This window comes from Rhizophagus irregularis, chromosome 7, assembly GCF_026210795.1.
Source record: "Rhizophagus irregularis chromosome 7, complete sequence".
Classification (NCBI taxonomy): Eukaryota; Fungi; Glomeromycota; class Glomeromycetes; order Glomerales; family Glomeraceae; genus Rhizophagus; species Rhizophagus irregularis.
The window spans coordinates 2,876,142-2,887,467 of NC_089435.1; the positions used below are offsets into that span (position 1 = coordinate 2,876,142).

The window sequence follows — 11,326 nt, forward strand, 5'->3', positions numbered from 1 at the left end:
TATTTCATACAATAAATTTATATTTATCTGGGGTATCTGGGGTCTTAACGTGGATTCTTCTAATAGCTAGTAATATTAGTTGTTTTAGCGGCTGTTGTATTTAATGCATGTACCTTCCATTATTTAGTACGTTGTTAAATTTAATAAAACACAGCCAACCCGAACATCCTCGGGTGATCAAAAAATTTTATTTATCAAAACTTTTATATTTGTTCTTGCCTTTATATTCTTATTACCTTCATTGACAAGCCCTTTGTCTTTATTTATCACTATTACTATTTTTTTCTCGTTTTTCCAGCTCTAAATTAATCCATTTAATAATTGCAGTTAATGTTTTATCACATTTGGGAATATCAACATTATTGAGTATACGAGAAACCATTGATTGATTAAATCCAATTTGGACAGTTGAGATTTCCCTTATTTCACGAGCTATTCTGGATTGGCTTGGAGCATCAAGACCTTTTCGGTATTCCATTACAGTTTTAAAATCATTAATAATATTGATTTCTTCTTTTGAAAATACTTTTTTCTTTTTTGGCTGCCATTGTTCGTATAAATCATTACTTGTTTTATGAATTTTGCTAAATTAAAAAATACATATTAATTATTGTATGATTGTAATTATCGTGGTATAAACAAATCCAAATAAAGTGATTACCTATTTCGCATCAATGTCTCCGCAATGAGATTTTGAGTTGATTTTAGTGTTTGAGTTCTCACATAAAGATATTGATCAATTGGTAAATTTTTTTTACCTATATCTAAATTTTTAACAATATGATTTTCAACCTCTACTGTTGCGGTAGTTCTCCTTGTTCTATTTTTTATTGCAGGCACCAAATTACTCCATAAAACTATAGTTTTCCACCATACTTTATCCAAATAGTTTATTAAATTTAAACTATAAAATGGATTTTTAATACTATCAAATGGAGATAACTGTGCATCAACCGTGATGCCCAATTGCGGAACTAAAAGCCTAAAATTTTTGTTTTCATCGCATAAAATTTTTAACAAAATATTATTATCCAATCTATAGGTCCACAAATTCTCTTGTTCTTGATTTAATAGGTTGGAAATACACATTGGATTATTATAAATATTCTCTCCTATACTACTACTTAAATCAAAGCAATCTGAATCCATGTGTATTAATAAATCTGGTATAACAGTTACATCAAAATTTTCAGTTAATATTTTTCTTCCAGCTAATTTTATATCTTTGTTTATTAATTTCAAATATTTTTGATTCATAACCCATTCCCATTTTTCAATTTCTTTTTCGGCATCCAGAATATTTTCTTTTACTCTAACGGCATTCCAAATTCGCATAGCAAATTTTGATATAATTTCTCGGTCATAGCCTGATTCAATCATGAATTTTTTAGATCTAACATGATGGCGTATAGCTCTAATAGCATGACCAAAGCACCAACCAATTAGCACCTTCGAATTATCAAATTCTTCTTTATTTATTATAGTATTCATGATTCTAGTAATATATTGATCTACACTTTCATTATTATACACTTCTAATATAGCCACTAGTAAGTTTCGTGCACAATCTGTATTAATTAAAAAAGGTACTGAATTGGAATTAAACAATTCTAATTCCTTTTGTCTATATATGTGTAGATATCTTTGAAGGTTCTTTGAAGATAAATCATTTGTTACTAACTCAAATACATCTACTGGCGGTGCATCTGAAGAATTTTCATTTGATGGCATCGTGAAAAAAGCATTTAAAATTCTTTTGTTGTTCGAATTATTTAATGGTGTAAGATATTGAGGTACAGGTTTTACTAATTGACCTGTATAATCCAAAAAAATTCCAGGATTATTATTTACATTATAATGATAATATGTGATTCCTGCTTCATTAAATATCATGACTGATAAAGGTTGTGTTTGAATTGGTTCTTGAATAAAACCCCATAATCGACGTTTGTTAACTAAATCAGCTCCATTAATCTTAATATAATCATCCTTTTCTTTGCCATTTATATCTCCTATGGCTGCATGTAACCGTTCACATAAATTGTAACCCGATTCATTTTTTTCTTTTTCAGAATAAATTGTTCGAGCTGAATGAGCTGATGGTATACCTTGACGATTGCCAGTATAACGAACTTCATTTTTAACGTTTGATAGTATTTTTTTCTCATCTGTCGGGGGGATTTAAATTCTACTGATCTCGATAATACTTGTCTAGCATATCCTCGACATTGACCAAAAATTTTTCCATCTAAATGTCTACATTGCCTTTTATTTGTTGAATATATTACATTAATTTTAACAAACTCTTTTGATTGAATTAAATCAATATTATTAATGATTATTCTGAATAATGTTTGATTTTTTTTATCACATCCTCCACAATAGCAGTATTTAATCAAATTTTTATTTGTTTCAGATGTTTTTAGAACAGAAATTGAAATTTGTGGTGGAAACTCAGACTGTCCTTTAAGTAATTCAACTAAATAATAATTACTAATTTGCCAAGGCCTCCAATGATAATTACAGTTTTCAATATTATATATAAATAAAGATGACGCTTCTTCTTGTGATATTGTAAATTGAAAATCCTTAGCCTCCGGATAAATTAAATAACCATCTAATTTATCAATATTGGGAATATATTTATTGTCAACGCCCATAAATAATCCAATTATATTATTTTGAACTTCGTCATAATTTTCATTTTCTGTAATTATATTATTATTAGATTCTAATTCATCTGTAATTATATTATTATTATTATTAAATTCTACTTCATCTGTAATTATATTATTATTATTATTAGATTCTACTTCATCAACTGCTAAATTAATATAATTGTCCTGAAAAGATGATGATAGTAGATCTTTAGGAATAGTTTTTTCCAAAAATTGTGGTAAATTTGAATCGTAATATGATGATTTTTTCTTAAATACCGGTACAAAATGATTAGATTTACCGCTATTTTGAAAACTTGTTGCAGAAAGAGAACTCCACATAATAATACATGGCGGATAGTAATGTGGATTTTGTCTTGGCATTATAACACAATTATAAATCCGATTCATAAATTCACTTCCAGTATTTGGAAAAAGAGATTCTACTGGTCTATGCAATACTGATGCTAAACCAAAAAACGCAACCATTGAACACCAAGAATGTGGCTTGCACATTAATTTTAATTCAGCAATGTATTCCTGAGTTTTTTTAAACATATCAACTTTTTCCATATTTGTATTTAACGCTTCATCTCGATAAAGTACATCTTGTTCAAAAATTTTTTGTTGCAAATAATAATCTGCATTAGCCATTAATTCAATCATTACAGCTAAACGTAATTGTATATGATTTTCTTCATGCCCATAGACAATCAATGAGGCGCTATTAAAAAAGCAATTTCCATCTGCGGTAGATCTAATACAAACATAATCTGCATATTTTTCAGGAATTAGTTTCATTGCCTCATCATCTCTTCTATTGTAATCCCACTCTTCATAAATTGTTCTAAAATTAGTCGGTAATAAAATGTTATTAAGATCAAATTGATTACCATATGTAATGATATCATTAAGCGTAATATTATTTCCACAAAAAAAATCAAAAATATCGTACAAAACGTTTTTTGCTGTAGTTGAGTTCATTTTTGTTTATAAAAATTTTGTAAACACGTAAAAAGTATGTTGAAAACGTGGAAAAAATTATGTAAAAAGATGTTTTTATATTTTGCTGTGACAAAAAGACAAGATAAAAGATGTTTCTTTGTTTTATTAGGTAAAACGAGTAAAAAAGTTTTTTTTATTGGTGAAAAAGCGAAGAAATAAAGTGTCTATCTATATAAAAAGAAGTAAGAGTTATATTTTTATGGTAATAGAACATTTAAAATTTAGTAATAAATCCTTTTACAGTAATAGAACATTTAAAGTTTAGTGATAAATCCTTTTACAGTAATTAAACATTCGTGTTCCTTAAGTTTATGGCATAAACGAAAGCATATATATTAATGCATTAGTTAATATTGTCACATTTTTGTACGCAGTAAATAATATTCCATATGAACATCTATGTATAAGCCACCTTCAAGCCACTATTCTCACTGGGAAAATCAACCAACAAAAAATCATGTAGTTTTCCGAAAAATTCGGAAAATCTTTCTGAAAAATACATGATTATTACATTCCGTATGATTAATTTTTTCCGTATATATTAGTTTTTTTAAAAAATGTTCAAAAATGAATTGCTTATTAAATATACGGAATTTGTATACGGAATCTATAGAAACGTACATAAAATGTATACAAAATGTATCCTTTCCGTATACATATTTCTTATAGGGTAGGGGCGTAAAAGATGGGACAACTCGTTACTTGTAATGGTGTTAGGTAGTTACTTCTAAATGGAGTATAGTATTTTTTTTAATTAGTATGGCGACTACTTGTTTTTATATCTCCTCAGTACTCGTCTATATAATAAAAATAAAAATAAATAAAATTTTTTCAATCCGAAAATTTTTTTTAATATTTTTAACTTTCCCTTTACGGTTTTTTTTTGAGTTGATCTTTTTTCTTTTTTTCAGTTTTTTTCAAACTGAATTTTTTCTTTCAAAGATTTAATATTTTAATTTTCCTTTTTCGGTTTGGTCTTTTTCAAACCAAAAGGATTTATTTTATCACTATTTAGGTTAGATTGGTGCTGCAAGGTCACGGATAAGCGCTGTTTCTTTATTTTTTTCCCTTAATAATTTTTTTTTGTTCCTTTGACTTTCGTCTCTCAGTTTTTGATCAGGAAAGGATCATTGTTGCGAAATAATTGAAATAAATATACAGTATATCTGATATATTTTTTGTTTAAATAAATTATAGTCTTTTAATTAGAATAAATATAAATACATTTATTTAATCATTATAATTATGATAAATTTAAGTATTATTTGTAGAAAAATAAATAGTATTAAATTTCGAAAAAAATATCGTTGTGATTAATTATATCTTTAACTCAAGCAAGGTTTCCATTTCTTTTCTTGAAAAGTATTTATCTTCAAAAGTTTTTGGATGGAACATTTATCATCTCTGTCAAATCGGTTATATCTATTTGAAATATAGCATAAATAATAAATGAATAATTGATGATTTATTCTTCAAATTATTTCTTTTTTAGTAAAATAAAAATATACCATCTAATAAAACCATTTCTTCAATTGGAAGTTGAGGATTACGGATTACGTGCACGTGCAATTATTGAAAGCTGATACTCAATCCAACCTAATACTTCAAGTTTTACCACATATTTATATCAGAATCTTATAATTAATATCATATATTACTAATTTAAAAGTTAATAGAAAAAAGAATTTTAGCAATTAATATAAATTTTAGTGTAACATTTTTTAATATTTATTTTTCAAATAACATAATCATACTTATTTCCATTTTGTATGGGAAAGTCTAAATAAAGTTCTTCATTTTTAGAATATATCATCTTAAGCTTATCATTTAAATTTGTTGTTAATTTTGATATAAAGTAAACTTGTGGTTTTTAAAATAATTCATTATAAATTAATATATATTAATTACTATTCACTTTAAGAAATTAATGAATTAAATATTCTCCTACTTTCATACATATGTTTACTAAATCCATAAACAATTCCAAGTTTAGAAAAATCATTATTACAGATGGTGACCTAAATTATTCGGACACGTGATTATCTCATCGTCCAGTGATCCAAATTTGATGAATAAAGGCTCATTGGATACGTCTCATCAAAACGAGTCAAATGGTGGTTAGTTCATGTCTCTAGCATCGATAGATCACGTGATAATTGCTAAAGCGTCCAAATTTTCTTAAATTAAAAATTGCGACTGGAATACATTTGTGATATTATCTCGTCATCTAGTGATTCAAATCTGACGATTAAAGACTCATTGGATTTGTCTCATTGAGGCGAATCTAATAATAGCTAGTTAATGTCTCCAGGATCGATGGATGCGGAGATATATTTAAAAACAGGTTTTAGACGTTTTGGCAATTACCCTGTGATCTATTGGGGCTAGAAGTGCGTGCTGACCACCATTCGATTCCTCTTGATGAAACGAATCCAATGAGTCTTTATTCATCAAATTTGAATCACTGGATGACGAGATAATTACAAGTGTCCGGATAATTTTGGTCACCATCTGTACTATTATTAACATTCAGAAATCTACACATTCTTTTAATAAATAAATACATGAAATATATGAAGTAATATAAATCCTATTATGATATATATGTGTATAACAATTGCTTTGCTTCATAGTACATTACTAGCAATTCTATATATATTTTATATTTAATAAAAATAGTAATTTGCTACTATCTTTAGAGATTTTACTGATATATCATCAGATAATAATATCTTTTAATTGTATAACTGATAACATGATAGACACTTGAGATAATGTGCTAAATTATTTAATGGTTCCAATTGTATAACTTTATTAAGATCAACAAAACATTGTCATATTCTTGAAAAATATAATACACAATAGTTCTTTTACTTAAATTATGAATATTCCTTCTTTTCAGTTTGTCTTTCTGAATTTTATTTTCGAATTTATTTTTTCAGTTTTTTTTTTAAAACTGAAATATTTTTTCAATTTTTATTTCAGATTTTTTTTAAACTGGTTTTTTTTTTAATTTATTTTTCAGTTTGGTTTTACAAAACTAAAAATTTTTCTTTTAATTTGGTTTTTTTAAAACCAAATTTTTTTAATTTTTTTTTCCTTTATAATCTATACTATTTTTTTTGTATAATTTTTTTAATTTAATTTTATATACTGTATTTTTCTGTTATTGTTATATGAGTACATTCTTTTTTTTTAGACTTGAATCTAAATCAGTGATCGGATTAATAGTGGCGTTATGATAAGCCTTTTTTTTCAATCCTCATTTTCAATAATAATTTTTTATTGCTAATATTTTTTCATTCTTTCACCCTTTAGATTTGGATCAGTGATCAAATAGATGCTGTAGTACTATTGTAAGTATCTCCGATTTTTATTTTAATAATATTTTTTTCCTAATTAATTATTTACTTTCTATTTTTTTTTCGATCTTTTACCTTTTAAGTTTGGTCAAGATCAGTGCTGTCTAAAGTTTTAAATTATCAGTTTAAATTGAAGTTTATTTATAATAAATAAAATGAATTTACAAATTTTAAAATATAACAAATGAAAGAAAATGAAAAAAATAAAACAGTATTAATTTAAAAAATTAAAAAAAAACAGTCATAGGTAATTAATTATATCTTTCAGCTCAAGCAAATTTTCCATTTCTTTTCTTGAAAAATATTTATCTTTAAAAGTTTCTGGAACATTTGGACACCATTCATGAAAATTTGGTAATATATCACCTACTATATTAGGAAAATAAGTTATCTTTTCATCATTATACAGTTTATACCCATTTCGAACATAATCTATTTGCTATAAATAAATAAATAATAATGAGTTACTAAAACCAATTTTCTTTTTAAATAGAAAGTTTACAAGTAAAATAGAAATATACCATATTAATAGAACCATTTATTTTAATTGAAAGTTGTACATATTTGTAATATACATTTTCTGAAAGCTGATATTCAATCCAACCTAATCCCTCAAGTTTTAACATATCTTCATATTTTAACACATGTTCATAATGTTTTAGTTCGAAATCCTTATACTGTTCAGAATTCTATAATAAATCCATATATTAATTAAAAATAACATTTTTAAATTTTAATAGTGAAAAAAGAGATTTTAGCAATTAATAAAACTTACAGTGCTTTTAATTATAAATTTTATAAAGCTATCTTTATTTAGTACTTCTTTAACACTTATTTTCCAAATAACTCTATAACTATAATTAAAATATAGCATGGGCAAATTCAAATAAAGCTCTTCATTTTTTGAACTTATTATCTTTTCTGATAAACTAAGAAATTGAAAGTTAAAACATCTACCACAATTTTTGAAAATTTAATAAATATCCACTTACCTATTTATATCATTTTCTTGAAGTTGATGAAGTTTGCTATTTAAATTTACCATATTTGATATAAAATAAACTCGTATTTCTAAAATAATTTATTATAAATAATCAAAAAGATTAATTATTAAATATTATAAGAAGTTAACAAATTAAACATTCTCTTACTTTCATACATGTATTTACTAAATTCATTAACAATTCCAAGTTTGGAAAGATCATTATTGTTATTATTAACATTTAAATATAACCAAAAATCTGTGATTTCTCGTAATAAATAAGTATATGAAATATATAAAATAATCCTAGAATAATAAAGATTTTTATCATATAACAAGTTCAAGTCTAACATTGCTTCATGATACATTTTTAATTCTACATATACTTTGCATCTAACTAAAATTAGTAATTCGCTATCTTTAATATTAGAAATTTGATTAATTCTTATCAATATATTATTTAATTCTGTAGAATTATTTTTATTCAGTAAATATTCCAGATGAAATAGTTGAGTTTTTGCTAATGTATCATTAAAATCTAATAATTCTTTACACTTTTTAAATACCATTATAGCATTATCAATATCTCTTTTTGCATAATAAATTAGACACCTGAGATAATATGCTAAACTATTTAATGGATCTAATTGTATAACTTTATCAAGATCTAATGAAACTTTATTATAATCTTGAAGAGTATAATATGCAATAGCTCTCTTATTTAAATTATGAGTATTTTCTGGATCAATAATATTTGCTTTTGTAAAATATGATATAGCTTTACTATATTGTCTTATATTATATAAAATTTCTCCATAATAACATAAAATTAAAGAATCATCCTTGTTGGTATTCAGCAGTTTGTCTAACTTTTCTAAAGCACGATTATAAAGATTAATCTTTGCATAGTTACATGCACTATTCTTAAGACATAAATAATTATCTGGACTATTTTCTAATACAATGTTATAATTATCATATGCATCATAATAATCTTTATTAAATAAGTAACTATTTCCAAGTATTATATATAACTTATTTATTTTAGCCTTATAATTTTTTGATTTTTCTAAATTATTTATTGCTTCACTATAGTTACTTTGCCAAAAAAATATTTCTCCACAAATTAAATAAGCAATTGGTTCTTTTGGTTTTAAATTAATTGCTTCTTTCAAATAGAAGTGTGCTTGTTCATAATTTTTAAGACATCTATAAATATAACCTAAAATACATCTTAAAGAATAACTTTTAGGAAAAAAATTTAAAAATTCTTTACATAATGATTCAGCTTTTTCATAATGTTTTTCATTTATTTCTTTTATAATATTTTGATATGTTGGATGTTGTTTTTTTGAATTTCTTGAAAGTATTGATGATAATGATATATTTGAATTTAATTTAATAATTGAATTTATAGATTTCTTCTTTTTAGCTAATATAAGATCAGCTTCTGAATTATCTGAATCATCACTATCATATATTTGATCAGAATTTTCTGATTTAATCGGAGGTATAATATGTCCAGATTCAGAAAATTTAGTATATAAATTTTTATAAATAGAAATTTGTGGTAAATATCTGATATCATTTTCTTCAATTTTTTCTCGACATTTAGGACAAATTTTTTGTTTTAATAATTTTAAATTATTTAATGATAATATATGTTGACATTTTAAAATACATAATTGATCCTCTGGTTCACTACTAATTGGACAAGTCATTTCATCTGCTATAATATCTATAACTTTAGAATTTGATGTCTGTTCTCTCTTTAAATATGAATTTTTATTTAAACTTTTTCCTTTTCCTTTTCCTTTCTTTTCTTTTCCAATATTTTCACTTGAAATTTTTAAGTCTTCAAGATATTTTTCTTTAATAAATAATAATAAATTTTGAAATTTTTCTGAAAAATCTGATGATTTATTTTCATTTAATTTTTTTATATATTGATCAAAATCATCCTCAATCATTGAAAACATTTTACTATCAATGTTATGTAAATGTAATAAAATTTCAACTGCTTTAAATTGAATGAAACTACTTGGAGCTTTATTAAGTGATTCAATTGCTAAATAATAACAAAGACCATATGTAGAAGTTTGAGTAGACTTTTGAATAAGGTTTTGTGCAAGATCCAATATTCCAAACCATAAGGTATGTGGTAAGGCAATAGGTTCATTTCCAGCGAGATCATTTAAGAAACTTCCTGTGTTTTTTAAAGCTTTAGCAACTTTGTTTGATACTTCATCAAATTTTGTTTGAGAATCTAAAATAGATTTATTTGTTACATCAATCCATTCTCTTTCCAAAAAGCTCCAAAGATGTTCCATTAATACCAATTCACAGAATTTTTTACTAATTATCATTTCAGTACCTTCAGACCAGGTAAAAAGATTATGTTGAATAATCAACATAGTTCTCCAATCTACATAATAAGGTGCTACAGGATATTTAAAACTTAAGCTTTCACGTATTTGTGTAAGCATTGACAAGATTGAACAATTATCATTTGGAAGAGCGACTCCTGCTGCTGATAAAACTCCTGGGGTAATATTCAATGCAACTTTAAGCAATTCTTTAGTTCTTCGTATAATTTCTTGAAACCAAGTTTCATCATCACGCAAACTATGTAATGTGTCTCGTAAGTGGATTAATAAGAAGTCAATGTTATAATTACGCTTTTTGGTGATGATTTGGTCATCTTGATTGTTGTTTTGTTGGTTAAATTGGTTAAAATTTGATCTAAAATTCTTATCAAGTCCTATTTCAAAAACTTGAGTCGTTTTACGATGAATTTCTGCAAATTTTGATAAAGAATTATAAACTTTATCTCGAAGTTCTTTACTAAGTATTATTAGTGAAAAGCATATCCGTTCTAAGACTGTTACCCAAGTTCTCAAATGTAACTCCAATATAGCCACACTTTGTTTTTCATAAAAATCGAATGGGGTCGGATCCGCCAAGGCAACTAAAGTGTCTCGAAGAATTCGAGATGAAAATTCATTTTGTAAATTTTCAAAAAGTAATTTTAATGCAGATAAATATTTTATGTCGGTCAATTCTTTAATAAGTTCTTTTGCCTTTTCATCGGGAGTTGTAAATCCATCCTCTTCTAATTTTAAAAGAATACTATTGTTGAAGAAGTTTTCATGCGAAGCCGTTTTATATGAAAAAACAGAGTCGTGAATTTCTGGAATAGTATTACTAGAAGAACTTCCGCTCTACATATTTATAAAATTATTATAAACCCTATTTTTAATTAATTAAAATATTTAATATTACTTAAAATTATAATTCACCTGACTTGAACTTCCTTCCAT

General features: G+C 25.1%; 2 protein-coding genes across 4 annotated transcripts; both read right to left on the reverse strand.

Moving 5' to 3' along the window:
• Positions 1-259: 259 nt before the first annotated feature.
• Positions 260-3,641, reverse strand: OCT59_027408 (uncharacterized protein; the record flags this gene model as incomplete). Of its 3 annotated transcripts, XM_066136942.1 has the most annotated exons (3): positions 260-584; positions 662-2,132; positions 2,234-3,641. In XM_066136942.1, the coding sequence occupies 3 exons, from the start codon at positions 3,639-3,641 to the stop codon at positions 260-262; spliced, it is 3,204 nt and encodes a 1,067-aa protein (XP_065993375.1). The 3 variants fall into 3 exon arrangements, with proteins under 3 accessions (XP_065993375.1, XP_065993377.1, XP_065993376.1); XM_066136944.1 differs by lacking the exon at positions 2,234-3,641 and having other exon boundaries at positions 662-1,257; XM_066136943.1 differs by lacking the exon at positions 2,234-3,641 and having other exon boundaries at positions 662-1,149.
• A 3,624-nt stretch (positions 3,642-7,265) lies between these two features.
• On the reverse strand, positions 7,266-11,326 carry OCT59_027409 (uncharacterized protein; the record flags this gene model as incomplete). Its single annotated transcript, XM_066136945.1, has 6 exons — positions 7,266-7,463; positions 7,546-7,713; positions 7,800-7,878; positions 8,017-8,095; positions 8,176-11,227; positions 11,306-11,326. The coding sequence occupies 6 exons, from the start codon at positions 11,324-11,326 to the stop codon at positions 7,266-7,268; spliced, it is 3,597 nt and encodes a 1,198-aa protein (XP_065993378.1).